The sequence below is a fragment of the Haemorhous mexicanus genome, chromosome 1 (assembly GCF_027477595.1).
Source record: "Haemorhous mexicanus isolate bHaeMex1 chromosome 1, bHaeMex1.pri, whole genome shotgun sequence".
Classification (NCBI taxonomy): domain Eukaryota; kingdom Metazoa; phylum Chordata; class Aves; order Passeriformes; family Fringillidae; genus Haemorhous; species Haemorhous mexicanus.
Genome location: NC_082341.1, coordinates 37,580,837 through 37,606,744, shown reverse-complemented (window position 1 = coordinate 37,606,744; position 25,908 = coordinate 37,580,837). Strand labels below are relative to the sequence as shown.

At 35.7% G+C, this 25,908-nt stretch overlaps 1 protein-coding gene across 3 annotated transcripts in view; it reads left to right on the top strand.

Annotated features, from left to right (window-relative positions):
* Window positions 1-25,908, top strand: part of ZNF385D (zinc finger protein 385D) — a 408,882-nt gene that overhangs the window by 304,650 nt on the left and 78,324 nt on the right. For all 3 annotated transcript variants that reach the window (XM_059846143.1, XM_059846162.1, XM_059846152.1), the window contains one exon: window positions 12,876-12,986. In XM_059846143.1, coding sequence (XP_059702126.1) covers window positions 12,876-12,986 — 111 coding nt within the window. The remainder of the gene's footprint in view (window positions 1-12,875; window positions 12,987-25,908) is intronic.

Here is a 25,908-nt window from a genome sequence, read left to right as displayed (position 1 = left end):
ATATTTGAGTCTTCTGCTTTCTGCTCCTTCCAAGCCGTAGGCACAGCCACTGCAGAGGCAATCTGCTATGCAAATTACAAGGAGATAACAAAAAGTAGAGTTTTCTCATTAGTGCCTGAAAAGGAAGCAGCACTTTTTAAGGAGAGCAGGAAAAGAAGGAGGGTTGGAGCATCGTAGTTTGCAGCTGCCTCAGAAGTACTTTTTTAGTTATCCTACCCCATGGCAGAACTGTTTGTGCATGCAGTTGTTCCTGAGAGCTGTTGGGAGACTGTCTTTTGAAACAAAAACCAAAAGACACAACTAGCAAGAAGGAGTTGGTGGAAGAAGCAATGGCTTCACCTTCACAGTGACCTTGAACCATTACTTACTCTCAGTTCCTATGTGTACGATGAGGATAATATTTCCTGGCCTCTTAAGTGTGTCACAAAGATCCTGATCATTAATGATTAATCCTGGTCCAGGAATGTGTGCAGTGTATATTAAGATCTAATCATAATTGTCAAAGCTGAGATCCAAGGTCAAGCCTTGGTTTGCACTTGTTCCGTCAGAGTGTCAAGATAAGCAGGAATAAGCCATGGGTTCATCTCTAATATTACATAAGTATAAAAACTTTACAGCAGCAGGAGGAACAATGTTTTCATTTGTGATGTTGTTTATATAATCACAGATAATTAACTGAGTAGAAAACAGGACCAGTGACAGGGCTGAGAGCCCTGGAGACATGTGACGGGAGCAAACCCTCTAGGAATTTGCACTGCACTTTTTATGTCTTCTTCATTTGTTTTCAGAGTTCAGATAGTTGCTGCTATTTTATCAGGCCCCTCATACCTTTTCTGTGTTTTAGATATCTCCAGGACAGAATTTTACTATAAAAGTAGAGACAATGCACTTATGATATCCATAGACTTTAAACAGTGCAAAAAAAGTGAAACCTTCAAAATAATCAAAGCTGGGCTGCTTGTGCATTGTGGGGTTTCTTTTCAGAAAAGATATGCTAGCAGCACAGATGTCTTTAAGTACTTGACTTGCAGACAACTGCACAGTTCACAGGCAATAAAATTGCCTCTCTTCGCATCCACAGGTACTTTTGTGAGGTACTCCAGACGCGGATGATCTTGATTCAATCATGCCTATGCTGTCTCCTGCAAAGTCAAAAGGCTAAGAACATGTGCATAGGAACAAGAGGATTTGCCAAAAGTTCTAGTACAGCTCAGTTTTCATGTTAATTACCTGTCTGTAAATGGTCTTTGTGAAGGGAAATACTCAGATGAGACTTCCTGTTGTGTTTAAGTTCTTAATATATACGAAATTCTTTTTCAGACTCACTGGTTTTAAAGACTCAATGGGCACCATAGTTTCACTTAATGTGAAGTGAGGCTGTCCTGCAGGCAGGGGTCAGCTGAGGAGATGGAAGAACTATTCAGGGCTGCTGCAGCTCACTGTCTTGCTGCTTCATCCATTCATGTTTGCCTAAATTCTGGTTCCCATCTGCATGTATTAGTTCATCTGGGATTACAGCCTGGAGGGAGACAGAACATCTCTTCTCACTCACTGGACTACAGCCCACAGTCCTCACCTGGTCAATGAACCTCTGATTACCTTCTGTGTGTCAGGATCTGTATGTCACCACTGTAGTGAAAGCTGATTCAGGCATCCAGTTTGAGTTTTTAATCTTTTGATAAAGATCAAAATCAACATGAAGCAACTTTAAACAATCAGAAAATTCAAGAAAATGTGTGAACTAGTCCAAACCAATACACTCTGCCATGACAGTAAAGAGCATGTGTTCACCTTGTGATAGCGTCCTTTCACAAAATCAAGAGTTACCAAAGTTGTTCCAGAGACCAAAGGCTCTTATTAACTCGACATTTTTGTCTTTGTAGTTATATTAATACTTATTTTGCAGTAGCAGAATCTTGCAAGGAGGGGAGATTTCCACTTTAATCCTGTTTTAAGGTATCTTGAACTCATAGACAGGTATTTCTATATGCACACATGTAGAAACAGGTTTTTTTCCCTCCCTTGGTTTCATTTAGTTCTGTTTTGATCTACAAAAAGCTCAGAACTCAGGGTCAGACTGGTACTTCCCTGGCAATACCTTTTTTCAAATTTTTAATTTTGATATATTACTCAGATAAAACTTCAAAGATGAAATTGCATGGAAAAGTACACTGTTAATGTTTCATCTTTTTCCAAATTATATAAAAACATGCTGAGAATTATTTAATGCACCACATTTCAGAGATGAGTAGGAAGGGATTAAAGCACTTCAAGTAGTGAATGAGCCATAACTATTTTCTCCACAGCTGTTCAGTGCACTCAGGATTGCACTAATGACTTAGTCACTAAGACTGACAGGAGAGTTGGAATGAATCTCAGTGGTAATCTGTAGAGGATAACTGGAAAAGTACAGTCACAATGTGGGTACCCAGTGAAGGTATAAGTGTGTTCTTTTCATCAAAATGGAAGGTAGTCCTCTTTTATACCATGAAGAAAATGAAACATTTCAACTGGTCAGGAGTTGGGTTATAATCTCCAGTTACTGGAATTGGAAATTATCTCAATTTATTTCTAAATTATTTCTTTTCTATGTTTTCATCCTTTCTGCTTCCTAGAGAGCCTGAAGAAGAAATCAGGTAGACGTTAATTTTTCAGTTAGAAGTACTTTATTAAAATAAAAATCACCTTTGACCATCTATTTCCCTCATCTTGGGATCTTTCTCAGCTTAGGACCAAATCCTAATGTTTTTTATGCATATATAGTTACTAAGAAGAGCAAGGTTTATTTACATTATTATGTAAGCTCTTAAACTATATCAAGAAATTGCAACTTTTTTTTTCCATTTTCCAATTTCATATTCCTCTCTCTCTTAGTGGAAGTAAGTATCCTGAACACTCAGTCTTATCATGGTTAAAAAATCAGGGAGGTTTTAGAGCTAATCATGTTATGGAGGGAGTAAGCGGGTTAATGACTTCTCCTGCATGCAAGGAGACATAATGCTCTTAAGTGATCTCTATCAGGGTTATGAATATAGCAGTGCACATAATTTACCCTCACACTTGACCATTACATATTATAAGGTTGTTTTCAGCTGCATGTGCAAACTATAGCCCTTCATTTGTGAAAAGTGTGAGGAACGTAATTCTTCTGTATTGAGTGCTGGTGACCTAATTAATTTAAGTAAAATCGTCTTGAATCTCCAGAGGTGAGACACAATGATGACATTGGGTCACATGGTTTTATATCCTGGAATTATCATAAAAGGCACAGTAGAACTTCCTTTCAAGAGAAGGAAGTGGGGAAAAAAAAAAGAAAACAAACCAGAGGAGCACCTGTAGTCAAAGAATTATACTAGCAAATATATCTCTGCTTCCACCTGAAGTGAAGTACTTGTACCAGGTTCTGAAGATAGACAGACACCTATTAAAAGCCAAGAGAAAAATGCAGTAATTTTCTAATTACTCCATTGTAAGGGGTTGTCAGAATTATAGTGCCTAAACAAGCAGGGTAGCTTTATAAAATCTTTCAATTGAAATGTTGAAGTGTTCCTGAAACAATTATAAAATGAGAACCTGAAACAATTATAAAATGAGAATCTGAAAAATATCTTTCTCCCCAACATTCAATTGCTATATTTTAGCCTTTGCTTCCTGAAAATACTTGCTCACTGAAGTATTACCCACCAGAACCTGATATAAAATTATTCTGTCCCCTTAATTTTTTTTTTCTTTTTATTATGGGATGTATGGATTAAATTATGGGTTGGGGTCCCTTTTAGTTTTTTTATAACTTATCCCAGTGTAAATCTTAACAAACTAAGACATTGAGATGTGTTGAAATACTCTAAAATTATAGATTTTATAGAGTATTTTAATGATGTCTGAAGCATATGATGATTTTTGTAAGTTGAGTATATACCTCTTTAAATATTCCAGTTATAGAACAGAATAAAAATGGTAAATAAGAAGAATTGTTTAAATAGGCTAAAAAAGTGTAGTGGCATGAACAGGAACTTAGCATTGCACAATTATTTTGTCGGTCCTTAAGCACATACATGTGTTTCACTTCTCTGAAAGGCATGTAGTTTTCAGAGACCACTTTGTACCCTGATACTTGTAAGCAATTCACTGGTAAGAGTGAATCAAGGGGGCTTCTGCCAGTTCTCTGGCAGACATTCTGCTTTTATTGTTGTTGTGATTAGAAAGACTCACTATTAATAAATATCAGTTATAACACTTGGTACAGTTTTCTGAGATACATTTACATATGAATGATGCTATTGGGAATTTGTTGTGCAACCCTCATTAGGCCTGCCAACCTTTTGTTTCTAACTCTTGAGCACAAACATGAAAGTGCCCTTAACTTTTTTAAATGGATTATTTTTCTCATGAAATCATTTTTGCTTTGTTCTTGGTGAGTCTCAGAAAACAAATGGTTTTGTGAACCTTAGGTTTTTATCTTTATTGGTATCTTTGGGGATATCTTTAGGGAGTGTATAACATTTATGTCTGTTTGTTTTAAGCAATTGTTCTGGATTTAATCATATTTTTACCACCTGCCACTGCTCACTTAAGTGAGCAGATAAAAGAAGCAATCCACCCTTTCTTTACACACCTCTTTGTTAATGTCTACTAGAAGTGGAATGAGTAATTCTCTCACTTTCAAGGTGATCTGTTTCATACTGGTCTGTTCTTAGGTGCAATTGTTGTATTGAGTGCTGTCCACTAGATAATTGAGCAGTAAGATAAACACACCACATTTGACTGCCTTTCATCTTCTCTTCTTTAGGAGAATCTTATAGGTCTGATAGAATTTTCCTTTGGATAAGCACTGAGAATCAATCATGGTTTCACAGTTGAGGAGATTATTATCCATAGCATTTTTGCTCTGTTTGTTGCATAAACCAGAAACATATTTTGAATGAGATAACACTAAAAAAAGGGCTATCTCATTTTAGAAAAGCAGTCAAAACAACTCTCTGAACAACTCCAGAGAGTTTTTTCCTGATATGTTAGGCAAGTAGCTTAACACAAACATTTCCCAGACAGCTCTATGGATTGTAAGTCCAACTTGCGTTGTGAAGCTGTGTTTAGTAGCTCACAGATGAATCTGCAATCAGGAACTTTGTGGGCAACATAGGAAAGGCAATGTAATAATAAGTAGTGTCAGGTACATTAGGTTGAGTAACTGGAATTGGTGCAGAATTTTTGTTCTTTATTTCTGAGAAAATACCATCCATCTAAAAAAGAGGTTTGCAAAGTAAGTTAATTATACTTGTGAACTACTCACATCTTGGGCCAGTGAAGACTGTAAGAGAGCCAGCGAATAGGCTGATCATTCCCATTGGGAGTGAGGTTTCAGCTTTATATAGTCAATGAGGTTTAAGGTTATTCATTGAACCTCTTGGACAAAACACAGTATTGAATAGTTGCTCATTAGGTCAACACTGTCCATCTTCTAAGCAGAACAAAGTTAAAACCTTCTGGAGAAAAGATGTGAACATATTACAAAAAGATAAATTCATAAGGATGTCAAATTAAGGCTTATAGGCATTTCATGTTTTTAAGGGCTTGATCTGCAACCTTAATGTTCTCTTGGTACTGTGTGTTTCTGTATTTAGCATACATACACAGATTTGTTCCAGTTTGACAATCCTTCACATGTTGTTTAGTGTGTTTGATTAGCATAATCACTGTGTGATTATTTCTCACTAGTCTTAGCATATGCAAATTCTTGTCTTTTGACTGACAACCATTATTAGACAATCAGAGTATAAGGATTTGCATAATCTCTCTGTGGTTACAGTATTTGTGTGCAATACCACTGTGAATGCAAATCCTTTTGCTCTGACTGGTTTCTGTATATTCAAGCAGCTTGCCAGGAATACTGCTGCTGCTTCAGCATCTTATTTGCAAGTGGAAAAATCTGCAAGAAAAAAAAAACCAAAAAGAATGGAAGAAATACTAGAGTCACATCAGAAAGGTGACTAGACAACTGCTGTAATTAAATAGCTCAGTTAGGAAAAAAAAAGAAACAGTTTTACAGGATTTCAACAAAAGAATAGATGTTTACTTTGGGAATTCATTCTGAAGTATTATTTGAGTGACCTGCTGCATTTTTTAAGAACTGACAGCAATTTTCTTTTTAATAGATACCACTTCTTGAAAAAAAAGTACTTAATCTGTAAACATTGCACATCATTGTAGTAGGTGCAGATATTTTACATGAATTATGTTATATTTAACAAGGATGAACAATATTTCTGTTTATGGATGTGGAAAGCATCAAGTTAGTTCTACCCTCTTTCAATGATAAGAACAGAAATGGTAGACACTAAGAAAAGATGGGTAGTGCTGAGTTCAACTCTGCATAATTATTCACCATAATTACTAGGGCAATATTGAATAAATTAGCTGTAAAAGGCTAAGCCATGCATGATAGCACATCTAGAATGTGTATTCTAACTGTTTGATATTGTTTTATTCGTACATGAAACCAAAATATTGTTGAACATAATTTTTTTTGTGTTTGCATTTAATTGTGCTTACTAAGCTTTTCCCATCATTCCTTTAACATTGTGTTCTTTAGTTAGTTTATAAGATTCTTTTTTACAGATAATTGTGGGTTTGGAAAAAAACAGCCCTGGAATGCCAACTGTAACAATGGGACCTATTTCTTATGGAAATGTAGAATGTCAGATACACTTAGGATTAAATTGCTGAGCTGTTGCTGAGCTGTTCTGTTTCTGACATGGTGACCTGGATGTTTAGAAGGTGTCAGGTAGGTTGTAAGTTATAGGTCTGACACTTCTGGAAAGCATCATGTTCCACACAGAGATTTTTTTTTTTTTCGTGCATGATTAATAAATACTTTTATGAGTGTTGGGAATGTTGTGCAAACACAGAAATGAACAGCAATGTGGGACACACAGTACTTCACGTTTTTCCAGGAAGTTTTAGACCCGTTGGACATGCTTTGTGCTGCTTGAAAATGCAAATGCAGTAGATGCCAGCTACTACTTAAAGAAGGAGTAGCTCCTACTCAGCTGCACAGTGCCCATGATGTGAGCAGTCTATACAGCCAATATAAGTCTGAAAGTCCAAAAGTTCTCCAAAATATCTAACTTTCTGCATAAGTAATAATATTACAGTGTAGTGTATCTAGCATAATATTGCTGCATCTCTACAACTGACCAGCATGATTGCAGAGGAAATGTCTGTGAATTCTTGATGCCACTGAGATCACAGAGGAACTGCTCGGTTTTCAATTCGAAATAGTCAAATTATGCTGTGAGAAAATTGCTGGCCTTAAGAGTCCTGAGCTATAAATGACAGTGACTTTGCACCATCAAGGAGCATTCTTATAGCTTAACCTTTCTGTGTTTCTATAAGTATGGCATAGTAATAATCAAGTAAGCAGTTTTATGCTTGAACTGGTTGATGTTAAAACTGCATTTATCGTGCAGTTTCAAAAATGGGTCAGGTTGAGCAATAAGTATGATGTGGAGGATGTGATATTTTGGGATTTTTTGCTTGGTAATGGCAAAGATTGATATAGGATTTAAACTGTTTCTAATGCTCTTATTAGTTTCACTGTTTCTTGGAACATAAGAGAGTGAATGAAAGGAGCCTGCACTGAGTTATCTTTATTTCTTATCAATGTTACAGCCCTAACACAGTGCAATGTAACAATCAAAATAATATGAAAGGAATTACATTATAAGTAATTGTACATAATTGTTGCAATTATATGTATATAATTATATATTTATGACTATGGTTTCTTGCCATTGGTCTGGATTTTTACAAACATATGTATTAGTAAGTACAAAATGAGGCCAAATAAGCACAATATTAATTGTAATTTATTATCAAATATGTTAGGATCTGGATTTTAAGAGGTTCTGGGAGTTGATGGTACCTGTGTCACTACATTCACTTAGCTATTCAAGCAATGGAAATCAGTCTTTTGGTGGGTAATTTTTATTTTTTGGTTACATCTAAAATGGTCTACAGCAAATTTCCCTGAGACCTTCAATGACCTGATGTGTTTTTCTGCTCATTTAGTATAAGACCATAGTGATCTGAGTCAATCTTTTTCAGCTAATTTCTTTGGTTGTGAGGTAAAAATACTTTCTTACTTATTTGATTGCTTTAGACCTAACATATGCTCTGAACAGGCTCTAGGCATCCCCATCTTCTTATCCTTTGACCTGGATGGTTTTATTTATAGATATTAGTGAATTTCAATTAGTTTATTGCATCTGAAATGCTCATATCATGGCTTTTGGTTTTAATGCAAAATTAAAAAATAAGACCCTTTGGTTTATATCCCTTTTGTGATTTGAGCTTTTGTGGATCAAACTTGCATGCTTTCCTTTGCTCTTGCTTTGTTCTGGTTTCTAACTTAGGCATATTCTTACACCTCTGGGATAAGAAGCCACAGAAAATAAACTAATAAAAATTATATACATTAAAAATTATTGAAATTCAGGAAGACACTGAAGTTTCTTGAAATTTGTGTTTGAATTTCAGCTTTAGCATAAAACAATTCTTCACACACACACACAAACTCGTGCACACATGAGAAAACACTTAGAAATTATTTGTGGAAAATATGTAAGATTTATTTTCCAAAGGATCAAATTTCTCTGTATGTAAAATATACCATCTCAGGTTCTGCATTACACAGATATTTACTGAAAATTTAATGAGATAAAGACTTGGCTACAGCCAACCTTCAAGAAGAGCAGTTATGGTGATTCTGGAAAAGTGTTCCAGGAAGGTAGGATAACAAGGGATCTCCTGGGTCAGCTTGGTGATTTTGGGGTAGGTGTTTCCTCCAGAAAAGTTCATGCAACAACCACTCTTTTCATCTTCATTCCACAAAACAAAGAGCATTTCATGCTCTATAGTAAGCACAAGAACAAGGAATACAGCTAATACCATAAATCTAGCAAGACTGAATTTAAAACAAGCAAAATCAAATTATAGCGATAGGGTCAAAGCTAACACTATGCAGTAAGGGGCCAGTTTCTATCATGCCCTTGGTTTAAGCCTGGATATTCCTAAAGTATGATAAGTTCCTGAAGATTTTGGGAAGGGAGTACAGTATCTGATCAGAGAATGTGAATCGTATCATCTTGCCACAAATTTCAGCTTGAATAATTAAAACACAGAGGATGTTATTGGTGTGGATGTATTGAAACCAAAAATTAATCAAATTAACTTAAATATTTGTCTTCATTGCTCAGTCTAATAGTCGTCCTGTGTTTTGCAGTAAACCTTGAGCACTATGCTATCCCTAGACTGACCACATGGAAAACTGTGACATACAGATAATGCCTGGTGCTGGAGAGTAGAAAGCCAAAGTCAAACAGGGCAGCTCTCAGAGCAAACTCTCTTTGTGTTGTAATGTACAGTACAAATAAATTGTCAAGAGGAAGTAAAGGGGTATGTTGCCAGCCTTAATCTTCCGCACAGCTTTGACATCTAAATGATAATCTTTCATGCCAATTGTAAACTTCTCTGTCCTTCACTTTAAGTGAGAGTAAATTAAATTAGTTTTGTCTAAAAAATGAAATCCAGAATTGTAAAATAGCACTAGTAATGAGTAAAAAGCAGATTTTATCAAAGATTATCATGAAAACCTTTACTTTGAAAGTGCATGCCACTTATTCAAGTTGAAATGAAATTTATATGTGTAATTAGTAAGGTTCAGTAAGTCTCAAAGTGCACAGAGGTGCTTTAAAGTATCTCACCACCTGCTGGTTATCTCGGCTATATGATACTATTACCCTCTCTATATTACCCTGCAATTCTTGCTCCCTGTTTTCTGCAATCAGCTAGCTCTGTTCCTCTGACTCTCAGCAGGTCTCCTCTCTGTCTTCCAGTATCTGTGAGATCTGAGTCCTTATCATGCTGCACCTAAGTATCCTGCTGCCTCTCAGATTTCCTGAATAAAACTTGTGGAGGCTTATCTGATGCTTTTGGATGTTTATTTGGAATTTATGGATAGGTGATGCTTCCCAAATGAAATCTCCAGGGAAAACTAATAATGTTAAATATCCCTCAAGCATTCTGTCCCAACTTTATTAGAATCTGGTGCTAAGTTTTTAAGTCTAACTGTACTTTGCAGTATCAAAGAACGATTCTCCCATCTTTGGAAGCATTCAAGGCCAGGCTGGATGGGGCTTTGAGCAACCTGGTCTAGTGGAATGTGTCCCTGCCCATGGCAGAGGGCTGGAAATAGATGATCTATGTGGTGCTTTCCAACCCAAACAATTCTATGAGTCTATGAACTGGAAGAGAAGGGATTATTATTTTGAAGCAGTTTTCTTCATTAATTTGAAAACTATCCAGAGCACTTCTTCATTTAGAGCCACAAATACAAAGCATCCTATTCCCAGTAATGCCATGTAGTTGTATACCTTGAATTCTACATCTTTAAAAACTCCAAGGGAAGGGTGCTGATCGGTTTCTGCATCAGGAGATAATAAAGAGAAAATCTGTGGTCTTATTAATAAAGAAACTTTTCATATTTTAATTTTACAAATTAAAGTTTAACATAGAGCAACTATTCTACAATTTATGATCTTTTTAATTCTAAAAAATATTTTGTCTTATTCTCAGTATGAAAGTATCAGTTGCCTCAGAAATCCAACCTCATTTAGAGCTAGAATACTTACTCTGAAGATAGGTAATTCCAGTTTAAAAAATAAAAAAAATAGTATTTCCCTCTTGTGAACCATGGTGGTACCTTTTATTTAATCCATAGATAACTTTGTTGGCTTTCTCAAGTCATTGTGAGATAATGGGCACTTGTGAGATAGTGGGAAAGATTAAGATGGTAACACTGAAGGCCATTATCTCACATTATCTGACAAGTGCTATAACTTGAGGACGTGAACAAAGAAGCTCTCTAAAGAATCTCACAGCTGTGGCTAATGTGAAGCCAAACAGTTACACTGGATCAAAGAATGCACAATTTCTTGTTACCCTGTGCTGACTTACTCAAGTATCTGAACTTCAGGTTTCCCTAATTGCTTTACATCTGCAGTGGCAAGAGGAACAGAATTTTTCCAAGCTTGAACAGCACAGAATTAGCATCAGTTAAGATCATGTCATGCTTTAATGTTAAAAATAGCAAGATACAGGTCTATTGATTCTGCTGGTATAAAAATTCACCTCTCAGTGGAGCAGTCAAAAAAAGAAGAGCTGTTACAATTTATTTACTTTCCTATGTAGTGGTGTCCTTTTTGGTGTATAGAATAGTATTTTTGGATTGTGGGCTTTTTCAAGATTGTGTTACTCGGTAAAAGGAGTGCTCCTTTTGGTTTGATCACTGCAGAAAGTCTTACACAACTTGCTGTTGTCTTTCAGAGCTCGATATACTATGCCCTCAGTCATCAGTGTTATTTTGGGGTTATGTTGCAGTGGCATCCCTCATTTCTAGGTGAGATTGGTGTTCTTTATACTGGTCGGTACACAAATGTATGAGGTGTTTCATATCAAATTGAAGAAGATACTCAAACCAAGAATTTTTTCCAGACCAGTCTGCTGTTCTATAATGCCCTGCTGTCTTGGTTTGTTTGGGGGGTTTGTGTGTGTCTATGTGTTTACATTATTTTTTTTTAACCAATTGTATTTTCTTTTCAACAGGAATTAATTTAAAGACCTATTTCATATTTGACACTGAACAGCTGTCAGGTGAAGCAAAAATTCTGTAGTGATCTGCTGTGGATTCACTGCAATAGAGGCCATGACTGTCTACCATTACAGCTTTCATGAATAATTGATTACTCTAAGGACAAGCTCTGATTCTTTATTTATCAAATAACCCTTTGCCAACAGACTAGAAAATAGTGAATCATGGAGACATGGGCAGGGAGAAAGATGGAATCTTTTCCCTGACATACACAGATTATGCTCTGTGAATACTGGTTATCAGAATTGCTCAAAATATGTGATTTTTTAACAATTTAAAGATGAAAAATATCAGTGGTTTAACCAAGTTGCTGCAAAGCTATTACCAGATTTTTTAAGTATCTGTCAAATGTTTTTTTGTGAAAAAGAAACAAGAAGCATTTCGTTCAATGATTTTGGGGAAGGTGATTTCAATCCTCCAAGTAAAAAAGTACCTTGAGTATTTTTTGTGAAGTTCTCTGCCAAAATGGCATACATTTTTTTTAATAGGGAACCTGACTTGCAGGTACTATCAGATCAGTATTCTGGTAGAAGTTAGCTCAGAATAATCCTTTTCATAAAAGTCCAAATTCATCCTTAAAGCAGAGTTTATTCGAAATATTTTCCTCCAAATTACTGTGAAAATAATATTTGGAGGATTTTTTCTTTTGTAAGTTGTGTAGTTGTTGTTTCAAGGAAGAGATTTATTTATTAGTTCATAGGAAATTATTACTATTTGATAATACTGAGATATTTTGTGCTACTCTGAAATTATATGTACATAATATTATTTCACATTTTCATTAATCCTTTTCTTAGTAATTTTATTTAAAATGTTCTTGTTTTGTTTATTGAGCTAGCTTTTCTCTGATATAGAAATCACAAATTGGTGTTTGGATAGGAAAACCTGTTCAGCATTTACAGCTTATATCTTTCTTCAGTAAAGGGAAATAAAAATTGAACTGAAGAGATGTGCTTTGAGAAAGTCAGTGACATTTTTCTTTGTTTCCTTCTGCATAAACTCTTTGTATAACTACATAAAAAATAAATAATCATTTTCAAAGAAAAATAGTAGTTTTCTGTTAGGTCGTGGTATGGAATGATGCAGAATCTCTTCTGACATTTTAGATAACATAGCACACAGTGGAACAGCAAAAGCTTTTTTTATTTTTTTTCTTCTCTCTTCACAGATGGACCCAATTCAAAAAGCTGTAATAAATCATACATTTGGAGTTCCTCTTCCTCATCGAAGAAAGCAAATCATATCATGCAACATTTGCCAGCTGAGATTCAATTCTGATGTAAGTTGATCTTTTTGTATCAGATTAGAAATATGTACTTATCTTTTAGGATGTGCCATAACTTTCAGAAATTGAGCCTAAATGAAACGTTGTGATTTCAGTTTGTCGCTCAGCAGATGAAAAGGCTGTAGGCTGTTTCAAATGAACACAATGGCTTGGTAGTGTTTATACACCCAGCCAGATTTTCCCTGCCAATATATCCCTGTAAGCTCATCAACTTCAGTTGTGCTGCACTGAGTGTAAATAGGAAAAATTGACTGATCCATTACTGCTAATAATGCCGGCATATTTGCTGGATCCTAATTCTTCTACCAGTCCTGGTTATGTGTCCCTTCAGTTGGCTCCTACCTCGCATCCTCTCACTCATCCAGCAACAAAGCAGAACAAGCTGAACTGGAGATGCTCTCTAATACACCAAGGAAGGAAACCTGTCTCCTATAATTACCCAAGGGAGCTGTGCTGTGGTGCTCCTTGCCAACTAATACCTGTTGTGTCACAGAAAAGCCTCTTAGGTTTTAGCCCTTCTATTTCCTTCTCAGAATCACTGAGTATGCAGACCAAACCTGACATAGTAAAGTGATTTTTTTTCTGCTATTCTAGGCTCTTCAGGAAGTTTCTTCACGTGGGCATTGCTAGTGAGAACTAATCTTCCCGTCTTTAATTCACTACGTAATTTAAATATGGTAGTTACTTCTGCCAGAATAAAAATGTTTTGACTTAGAGTGAGGTCAAACCCAAAAGTGTCCACAAGGCTCCTTTCTAATTCTAGTCATAGGAAAAAGTGAAATAATTCTTATGTACTCCTACCTCTTACAAGGCAGCTATTTATATACAGTTTGTACTATTTTTAGTTTATTGATTATTTATCAAAACCATGAGCTTGTCAAAACTGAAATTGAACCTTGAAGCCTAATTTTAGGGATTTCCCATCTGGGTGTGGAAATATTGTATTTCTTTTCATTCTCCTCAGCTTTTTATCCCCTGTAAGTAATATCAAAAATATTTCAGTCACACTTTCTGGACCAGTCAGCATCACACATTTAATTTTACTGATGACTCCAGGTTATTTAGCTCATTTACTGAATGGACACCTTCTCTTATAACACTGACAAAATTCTCAAATAGAGGTGCAAGGAAGGGCAATACACTCTCTTGAACTGTCATGTCCATCACAGATGAAAATAGAAGAGTCAAATTAAGCTCTTCCTAATTTAGAAACCAGATGCCAAAATTAGAACTGTGGATACTGAGTCATTCATGAGGAAGGGATGATGGATACTTCTGAGGCACAGTGGATCTTACCAACTGAGCAGCCCAATTTATCACTCAAAATTCTCAGCTTTTTCAGCTTTGTCTCAGGAAAAAGCATGTCACACTGAACCAGACACATTATATAGCTGTAAAAGGGATCAAATACTTCAGTGTTACATACCAGAGTGAAACACCTCCTTTCAAAGAGGGTATACCATTTGTTTCTCTTCCAAAAGGTCTAGACAAAAGAAAAGATGAACATATTGATAAGGTTACTTAGTCCATTAGCAGTTACACGAATTAGATTGATATGTGGAGTGGAAAATTTTCCAGCTGAGAAGATCTAGGCATTTTCCAGAATAAGATGTTTGAAGAAAAAATTCTTATACTCAGAGGCAAACAAAGCATGAGTGGACACTGATACTTTTTACTCAGAGGACTACTCTGCTCCCATACTGCTCCTTTTCTGCTGCTTTTAGGAAGGTTTCAGAAGAGGAGAGAGGGAAGAAGCAGAGGCCATTTTCAGAGCCACCTACAGTGTCCAAAAAACTGGTTTCAGAAGTCATCTGTTAATTTAAGCTGTTCACAGAAAACTCTTGGAAGCCTCGCTGATATTCATCTCTCCCTTCACACCTTCAGGTGTTTGAGGCTTGAACTCAAATAGCCAGCACTGTTCAGAAGGCTGTTTTAATGCTCCCCTCTCTCTAATAGATCAATATTATCTCTACCAAATGGGGAGACCTTCTTGATGAATATGTTGCATTTTCCACTTTTAATATTCGCCTAAGTTTTAAAGCAACCACAGTGTTGATTGATTGAGAGATTATGATCCAAAATCTGCCCATTGATTAACCTGGAATGATATCTCTCCCTCTTTTCACTACCACACAGAGGCAATTTGTGGATATCTTTATGATGGTGTCTCCTCATTCCAGTGCTTATAGTTATTACTGCTGAAAATCACAAAGTGCTCTGTTGAGATGTTCAAGAAATAATTGGTATTCAGAGTTCCACTGCAGTTTAAGAATGTTTTTCTGCAACATGAGGGGAATAGGGAGAGCTATTTCCTCCATTGCTTAGGTAATTTTGAAATGTCTATGTGTGTTTGAAGCAAAAATGTGGTAAAATAAAGATTTAATATTTGAATTCAAAGGAAAAAAAATGCTTTGAAGAGAAAGAGCTGTTAGCTATCATTTTTTGATAACTCTACTATGAATGGCAAGCACACACATTGTAATTCTTTCTCCTATTATCATGAAAAAGTTTTCATTTACTCAATATTCCTACCTTTCATTTTCATCATATTTTGTTAAACACAATTTAAAACCATAACAGCAATAAATAACTTTTCTGTCTAGAAACCTAGGCTTTGTGTCTATTCTACCAATATGTCTCTATTTTTAGATTCGGGAGATAGGTTTTATCAGAGAGTAATGAATAGAAATTCCATTTGCCTGCTTCACAACAATATTATGAAAATGTTTACAATAAAACTGGTCTGTGGGATTTTTCTTTTTTGCATAGGATATACAATTTTCTCCCTTTAGATAGAGATTTCTTTAAGAGCAGCAGAGCTTTTTTTTTTGGTTACATGGTATCAAAATCATATTTTAAAAAGATGAGAAAAGGCAATACAATAGTCTAAAATCATTTAGCATCTTTGTAAAGTAGTTATCTATAAATCTTCATGACAGCTGTGTGTTCATATGTTTTTTTAAAATAAATCTCATACAAGGAAAGGGAGGAAAGTGCAAATAACCAAAGCCTCTCCATGCTGAGCTAAAACATGAGAACAGCAAAGGTAGGTTTTGTGGAGTCCATTTAAAGCAATTTTGTTTTTTTCAGAGAAATCTGGATACATCATTTATACTCACATTGTGCATTCAGATTAGGGTGAAACATTTAAATATATGCTTAGCTGCAAGTGCCCAATGTTGCCACTCACATGTTGGCAGCTGCTGAGAGCTATAGCACCAGTAAATGCTTGATTTGTAGCAAACATTAAATCTTTAAGATCTAAAAATATCTGTAAAATGTGGTTCATCCAACTTCAGTAGGATAGTTCAGGTGCCTGTAGGTAGCTGTAAGAGTAATTTTCTGCTTATGGCCTGGAAAAAAAGAAAAAAAAGCACTTACTGAATCTTTCTGCCTTGACTATGTGATCTTCCTTTGCCCATGAGATTATTTGATGAAGCTATATAGTTATCAGTATCTGTCAACAAGGTCAATTTTTTGCAAAGGGATTACCTTTTTCTTCCCTCTCATTTAACGAGATGGCTGAGTGATGATCCAGTTTGCCTTTATAGAAAAGTTGGGCAGCGTTCTGATCTGTTCAAAGGACTTGAATTCCATTATGATACACTTTAAAAAATATTTCCAAATATATGAGCCAGAAATTATTGTTTGATTTAAATAGCAACAGTAGTAATATTTCCCTGCAAATCAGGGATGCTCCTCAGTCCTATTTGTTGGTTTTTATTTTTCTCCATCTCTATGAAACAAAGGTATTACCAAACTGATAGAGTGTTCCACTGCATGAATTTATCTGGATTCAAAAGATAAACCAATAAAAGATAAAACAACTTCCATTAAAAAAACAGTGAAGGATTTTTTTGAAGATGAGGATGCAATGTAACTCTGCAGTATTTTATTATGGTTCTAACTTTCGTTGGGAAAGAAGGAGTACCAGAGGACTAATATCCTATTTAGGCTGTGCTTGATATCTAGAACAAAAGATTAATGTATCAACTTGTAAGGGCCTAGGGTATAATAAGGTGATAATAAACAGTCAACATGAATTTGTCAAGAACAAATCATGTCAAATGAATCTAATTTTTTCCTTTGACAGGGTAATTGGCCGAATGGATAATAGGGAACAAATAGATGTGACATATTTTGGCTGTAACAAGGGTTTATACAGTCCTGTGTGACAGTCCTGGAAAATAAGTAGGGGAATATGGTCCAGGTGAAATTATTAAAAGTTGGTTGCACAACAGAATGAAGAGCTGAAGTGAGAGTAGCTCCTGGTGGTTTTCCTGTCGAAACAAAAGGTCACAAGTCAGGATCTGAAAGAGTCTCTTCCATGCTTACTGCTGCTCTGATTTTTCGTTAGCAATGTGCCTGACAGGACAGTGTACACATGCCAGTTTTGTGGATGACATCTAGATGAGGGGTGGCAGGCTCTTGATGGATGGTGGTAAGTCCCAGATCTCGGTCCAAAATTATCTCCAGTTGGAGAAAACAGTCTGGAATTCTGACAAGTGCAGTAAATAAAAGCATGAACTATTGTGCTTAGACTGGAAAAAGTAAATGCACAAGCACTAAAATGAGTAAATGTTGGGTTTAATGGGATTATGAATCATAATCCAAATATGATGGCTAATGCAGAAAAAAAAAAAAGAAAAACTCACCCAACTAATCCTATGATAATTTTTTTCCCCGAATATGAGATTTATCAATAAGTAAGTATTCCACAGCAAATATTCAAGAGCAGTCCTACATGAGAGGGACTGTGGGTGCTTGTGGATGAGAGGCTGGACATGACCCAACAATATGCACCTGCAGCTCAGAAAGCCAAACAGGTCTTGGTCTTCAACCAAAGTGGTGTGGGCAGCAGGTCAGGGGAAGGGATTCTCCTCTTCTCCACCTTTGTGAGACCCCACCTTGACCACTGAATCCAGCACTGGGATCCTCAGCACAGGAAAGGCATGGACCTGTTGGAGCACGTCCAGAGAAGGGACACCAAGATGATCAGAGGGCTTGAACTCCTCTCTGGTGAGGAAAAGCTGAGAGAGCTGGAGTTGTTCAGCCTGGAGAAGGGAATGCAGTAGGGATCACTGTGGCCTTTCAGAAATTAGAGGAAAGATGGGAACAAACTTTTGGACAAGAATTAATGGGTTCAGACTGAAGGAGGGTCAATTGGATCAGACATAAGAAATAAATTTATTAAGATGGAGGTTATAGAACACTGGAACGGGTTTCCAAAAGAGGATGATGCCCCATCCCTGGAAATATCCAAGGTCAGGTTGAACTGACCTCTGTGCAGCCTGATGTAGTTCAAGATATGCCTGCTTCTTGCAGAGGTGCTAAACTAGATGACCTTTAAAAAGTCCCTTTCAACTCAAACTATTTTACAATTCTATGAGTTGAAATTGGCAATGCCTCAGGTGAAGAATTATTTATAACAGTGGTCATCACACCCCAATGAAAGCATAATTTGTTGGAGGATTTAGAACACATCCACTAATATGATAAGACATGAAAAAAATTCAGTCCTCTAGGGAGAGTAGAAAGAACTGGGTAGCAAAAAAGATCAGGGAAATATAATTGGCTTTCCATATATGAAAGGGAGTTAATAAGAGTTTAGTGACCAATTGATCTTTGTGTTCCTTGGTTTTAATAGATAAATAAATTTGTCTAATTCTTCAGAATAATTTATTTTAAGAATTTTTTTTGTTGGACTGCTTTGTGAAACAATTTTAACTCTAATGGTAGTGAAGTTCTGGAAGGAAACGTACAGACAGTTGAGGGGTGCCTGTTGGCAGAGTGTATTCACAAATTAGGCACCTGTTTCTGAGGCTGGACAAGAGATGGTGAATGGTGAATGTAATCCCCCACCTGAGAGATTATATGACATCTTGCTTGACTAATTTACAAATCTCTCTCTCTAATTTGGAAGATATAATAGGGATTTCTTCATCCATGCCCAATGACAGTCACACTTGGCCTGTGGCCTCTGTTTTACAAAGAGAGGGGAACTTTAAAATATTGGTCCATTAAGAACCAGGAAAGCCAGGTACAGTTAAATACTAGAAGTTATTTAGCATTTCACCCTTCTAATTTGAAATCTGTTGTTGGTCAATTTGCTTAAATGGTATTTGAAGCAATCAGTACTATTTGCTTCAATCACTGTTCTGTTTGTGGCTATAACCACAGGGTCTTATTCCTTGCATGTTTGGTTGTACATGCAAATGTTCAACAGTTATGGGTTAGATTCAGATTTATAATTAAGCTTGAGATTTAGAATCCTGGTTTGGTATAAACAAAATAATTTCTGCTTGAATTGTAGAGCTCAGCTTTTTTAAGCAAAGTCACTTTTGGCAGGTATTGTTAGCCATCAAGCACATTAATTGATTGATTGATTAATTTATTAACTTGGGGCATTTATTTTTTTTTCTTTCCAAACCAATGTGCCTGTGTTATAAGAATTCATCAGCCTGGTTCTTTAAGGAAGATTCTTTTGTGTAAATATTTACTGATGCTCGGGATCCCCTTAAAATCAGTATTACTATATGAGGGTGTTGTAGTCATTGCAGCCATTGTACCTGAACAAGCACAGAAGTTCATCCAGATTTAACTTTTTCATGTGTGTATATATCCATATCTATATATATCTGTAACTGCCTCTCTGTATATATGCTATTCCTTTCTAATAATGCACCATCTTTCCTGTACTATAGGGTTAAAGTAAGGAGGAACAAATACTGATTCCAGTTACAGAATTGCACATGATATTTATTTGAGATCAGAATATGAGTCAGAATGGAAATACACTCAAAGTGGATATTTTTCCAGAGGTATTGGTCTGTGGTAGTCACTGTAAAAAGTAGCAAGTAATCACAGAAAATGATTAGTGTGGGGATTTCTATGAGATATCTGGCATTTGCATCAATACTATAGAGAAACCATAAAGAATTGTTAACAAATTATTTAATTACTTGATTTTTTGGCATTCCAATAGTCTAATCAAATAGCACTGAATATTTTGCATCTCAATAGCTTACATGAAGAATTTTGAAAGCAACCTCATATATCCTCTGCCTAGTATGATGTTCAGTGGAGTCTGTTTTTATTGGCTTAGCCTGTATATTTTAGGAGAATTACCTCCTCTTTCCTAGACTACAGTTTTAAAGATTGTAATTTGAATTGCAGTCAGATCCTGTGCAACTCTGGTCTTTGTCATACCAGAGCATTCAAACTGTTTTTAAATTATTTTTATTTTCCTTTTTTTAATATTCATTTTGAAACAAAACCATCCTTACTTGCTTATATAAAGCCTTTTGCATTTAGGGAATGAGTAACTTCATTTCTAGATTGTGAAAGCCAGAATAATCTGAATTTAAGAGTAGTAATAAATTTTCACACAACCTCCAGTTTCTTAAATACTTTCTAAAATGCTTAAGTAGAAAGTATAAATAATTTCCTTTTGTTGTATAAATTACCTTTCCCATAATTTTCAGTTTCTATACAGTAATTTTATACATCTATACAACGTAGAAGCAGAAATTATTCATGTCTGATAGTGTACCTTGTTTAGTTCTGAAGTACTTTTGATGTTTGAACTCCAGGGTACTTTTGGAATACTTTTGGTGTTGAACTGAGTCCTTTGACTGATATCATAAGGTTGTGACTATTTCTTTGTCTCAAGCACTGGCAGCAATCTAAATATTCTGCATGACCCTCAGCAAATGCTGTGAGTGGTCTCTGCATGGTGAGCAAGCTGCGGAGTTTGCTAGACAAACTCACTACACAAACTCTAGAAAATTCTTGTCCTTATCCTCTCTTCTTTAATGAAAGTAACCTAGTTTGTCTAGAAAATCTGTACTGCCCTAGAATATGGAACAGCCTGGGGGTATCAGGCCCACAGGGACATTGCCTCAGGTCAAGAAGGCAGTAGAATAGAAGGTTTTAAGTGACTGAACTTTAGGAAAGGACATTCTTAATGTCAGCTGTTTTCTTAGGCGGTGGCTGGTGGGGATATATGCAGTGCCTTGGTGTCCACTGTATTCATGTTACAAGACTTACACTTTGCTCTCAAAATTCACTCTCTAGCCACATTCAGCAGTGGTAGTAGAAGAGGGAATGTCTTAATGAAGCACTGGAACAGACCCCAAAGGGAAGCAGTAGGGTCACCATCCTTCAAGGTAAATATGGGTAGAAGTTGTACTTAGGGACTTGGCAATGCTGTTTTCACAGTTGGACTCGACAATCTCAAAGGTCTTTTCTAATCTAAACTATTCTATATGTCCAGGAGAAAGGAAAATCTAATGCTTTCAGCTACCTGGTCCCTGAAAAAGCTGGGTTGAGGAGAAATGTCTAATGTCTATGTCAGCTGAATATCAGAGTCACTATAGGAAGAGATTAAAATATTCAGCTGATCAGCAGGTGTTGCTGTGTAGGATTTAGATCATGTCAAACTCAAACTTTTTTTATTTTCATTTGGCAGCTCTTGCTTCCTAGCTCTGTTCATCCTATTAGGTTATTTCATTTTCAAAGCTCTCACTTATTTTGATAAAACAAGTCAATTGTGCAGAAGGTTTGACATCTCTTTTAAATTACTAGAGTTTGCCAGAAATGATATGTGAATAGGCAATTGCTCTCTCTGATAGTCCTGTTTATAAATTGCAAAAGATTAATGGCTGGTATTCTGACTGTGGAATATGAAGACAAATTACTTAAAAAGGTTTTTGCTTGTGGCACTGAAGAGAACAGTTGCAGTATTTGCCCTTTTGGGGCCAACTTTTAACTTTAGGTGGGCGTGGATCTCAGAACTGCTAAGAGCTGAAGGAAAGGCAGAGGTGATAGCAGTTAATAAGACAGAAAATCTGAAATAAAAGCAACCTCCTTCCACATCTGTGTGTGCTACTGTCAGAAATTTTCTTTTTCCTCAGAAATGATTAAATTAATATATAAGAATATATCAGAAAACATTATACTGGGAGGCAGCATGCAGGTCTAAATGGTCTCATAGGTCCTAGATCTTCCAAAATCTGCTTTCAGTGGATTATCTGTTACTCACTGAGATGTCTTCCAGGCAAATTACAAATGTGTTTCCAGTTGTTTTAATGGATTTGGTCCTGTAACTACATTCTTTGAGTTACAACAGAGTCAGTAAGACTTTCTGCCTGGAGGAGGATGGAGGAATATATGAATGAAATTAAAATGCTATGGTTGGGCAGGTAGAGGCTAACCAGAGCTTCTCTGAAGTTTTTGGCTGGAATTGTGGGAAATAAGACAATTTTAGTATTGTAAATTGAAAACTGTACATTGAAAAATACCATTTTATACATGAGGGAATACTCATTTTATGCATGAGGGAATTCGTATAGACAGGGGGAAAGATAAAAGAGGGGAAAGGAAGTCTCTTTTCCTGTTCTGTATTGTGACATTTATGGAAAAATCTGCCTGTTTAAGCTGCAAGGAGAGAAATCTCTTCACTTTTTTCCCGACAGTTACCTGTGTTTGAGGCAGTTTTTCTTCTGTCAGCTGCTTCAGTTAACATGCAAAGTCAGTCAACTCTAATAACAAGCAATTGAAATTTAAGAGTAATTGTGCTGGAGAGTTTTTACAGAAACCACTTTCCATAAGTAAGTCCTCACTTCAAAGGACAGAAAAATTTTGAATTCTTTGTTGTACAATCTTCATCTATCATTTTTTTTTAGTCTGCTTTAAGTTCTTACTTTCACAATTATTTTTTAAAATAAGAATTCATATAGTAGGGAGTCTGAGATTCTAGATTATTAATAGAAGGTGCAGACAACAGATTTCACTGTAAAAGTGGCAAAACATTGTCTCTTCCAGTTACCAAGCAGTGACTCCTGGTTCATTTCTCAGGCACCAATATGGACATAAAAAAGAACAAAAAATAAACAGACAGGGGTATATCCCAGTCTGGGATGCAGAAAAAGTGAAGCAAATGTGCAGCAAATTGTATTTTTCATCAATTCCCCCTCCCCCACCCCAAATAATTGCTTCAAAAAATGCATTGAGAGTAAAGGAGTGTTTTAGTAGTGCTTATACTTGGCTTTCGTTGATGATACTCTCTTCCAACACCTATAAAATCATTCCAAGTAATGTTACACACACTGTAGACATCTTTTTTTTTTTCCCCTTTTTTTGGTCAGTACATTTGCACTCCCATAGGTACCTGTAATATGTTCTTCTCCACTCTGTCTGTGCTGCCTCTTCTTGGAGCAAATATGTTTCCTTTTGAAAGAATTGCTATTGAACACAACTGCCCCTGATGTAAACAAATTCCACTTCAGAACCTCCAGGCCTGACTTTTTCAGCTCCCAAGTTCTTTTATCACTCCTCTCGTGTCTTTTGCAGTCTCTGGAGATATTGCTATTCTGTGTACTTACTTACATCACAGCTAACAGCTGGGAGCCTTATCCTCTGAAGGAATGGACTTGCAACCCAATACCTCCTTTTAAAAGCTTTATATTGGAAGAAAAAACCACACATTTGAACTATACTTTTGAGGGCATATTGCCCACACCTGTGCATTTTTTTTAGCTCAATTTAAAGTGAAGTCTTTCAAGGTTTTAAATGGTCAAAAGGGACTGACTTCTTTTCAGCAAAGAATTCAATATGGCACTTGCACCTTACTCCCCCATAGACTTCAAAACCTGAATTATAAATTCAAATAATGTATGTAAACTGAGGTAATGGTCTACTGGTAGACCATACAGGTACTTTCATATATATAATTGTTTGATGAGATGACCTCAAAGTATGATTCTAAAAATGGATTTAGTCTGTTTTGTATTTAGATAGGTCTCATTGTGTTGTAGTGGGATAACTTTAGATACAAATGCATAGCAAATGTACTGAATTAATTTATGTTAGCAATTTTTTGATGGGTATAAATGTTTCTTTTTATCCCTTAGAAAGGAGATTTTATAAGGTAGTCTCTGAACAGGTTTTATCCTTTCCCCAGCATAGCCTATTTTCTCTGCATCAGCGGACTTGTCATGATAATCAACTTTTTTGTCCCAACCATCAATCACTCCTGATTACAGCTGGGGAGAAGTTCTGTTCTGTTGATCAGCCCATCAGTGCACATAATGTTACACCTGGAGACAAGTGAAAATCATCCCTTGGTGGGAGAATCACTTGCCTTCAAGCCTTTTGTCTGAAGTATTTTAATTTCCATTTAGAGAATTGAAATTGTCAGTGCTTGCTTTGATTTTTTTAGTTCTTTGACAAAAATAATAAGTTCAGTTGATCTTTCCCTACATGATAGAAGAAGAATGCTTTTCTTTTTCAACTATCTTATGTTCTTTTTCATGTTATTGTACAAATATTGCAATAATTATAGCAATGTAAATTAAAAATAGAATTGTTATGTGGTACTCCATTAGTAGAAATTTAGTATTATTATATGCTAGCCCGGAATTTTTGAAAGAGCAATTTTGTTGGCTTTTAATTAGATATCTTGTTAAGGTAATATCAGCATTCAGTTTATATGAAGGTTGTATAGCAAATTTCATAGCAATTAGGTAATTAAAATCCAAAGGCATAATTCCTTTATTTGAAGAATTCTTCTTATATTGTGGCCATTACTGAATAATTTTTTTTTTCATTGTAAAAAAAGGTAGTTTTCAGATGTCACAAGAAAGATGAAATTTCAGCTTGAGGAAGCACCTTATGTTTTGCTAGTAATTAAATATTACTTTTAATTAGCTATCAGACCAGATGTAGTTTAATTGTACCATTCTTTTTTCATCTATGGTCACTTTTTTATTTTAGGTATCTTCTCTTAATAATCATTGTCACAAGTTAATCCTATCACATGTCAAAAATCCACAATTATGAGACAACTATAAAGCTGATGCTTCAAGGATTACAGGATGAAGTGTAAATGAAGAAGAAAGAATGTGACAGGGTGGGGTGATAAAGGTTTGATTAGTAATTATGTTTTTACATAAGAAGTTTAATTAGCAATAGCTCATTTTCCTATTCCTGCTGGTCATTTTCAGGACAGTGATATATTGCTTTTTTGCCGTCAGCCATGCCACCCAATAGAAGGTGTTATGTTTTCATTAGCTGCAGACACTTCAGCATTATTATCTCTCACCTTAGTCTACACACCAATGCAAAACATGTCTAAATCTTGTAGTTCAATATGACAATTGTACATGCAGTACTTTTAAAGCTATGGGATATTTGCTCAGATGTTTTGTTTCTTTTTAAATCGATGATAAAAGCACTAAATTGCAAATCAAATAATCACTGAGCCTCAGTCCTTGTATTCTGTCTGCTTGAATACCTTGTTTGCCAAATACAGAATTTCAACACTTGCATAGAAGTTTTTCTTCTAAAATGACAATCTGTTTATTTTTATGGCTTAGTAATTAATTTGAGCATATGGCATAATTTTTATTTTACAGATACATCAATCTACATTGCCTTTTCAAGGACTCTTATCACTTGTTATAATGACAGGACAGAAAATTATTTTTTTGTTATTGAATAGAGATTTTTAATGGGTTTTCAGTAACACAATTCTAGCCAAATAGTCCATTACAAGTCACCTGTCATTCTTCAATTTATTCTCTAGCATGTTTTTCAAACCAGAGCTATATGTAAGGATAAACGGTTGTAATAAAATAAAATTCTAATGTAAACACATTCTGAGAAGCAGCAACAAATGAGTAAGAATGTCTGAAGATGTCAGAAAACATGCAGTATATGGAAATAATTAACATTTAGGACACTGGAAGAATGAAGATTTTTTAAATGCATTTAACAGTACTTTCTTTTGTGTAATTCTCAGCAGCAAGGATTTTTTTATTCCAAAATTATTTAATATGCCTAATCTGTATCTCTTCAGTGTGTGAAAAGGCTGTAAGAATAAAACCTCCTTCACAGGAGAGCTAAGAAAATGAAC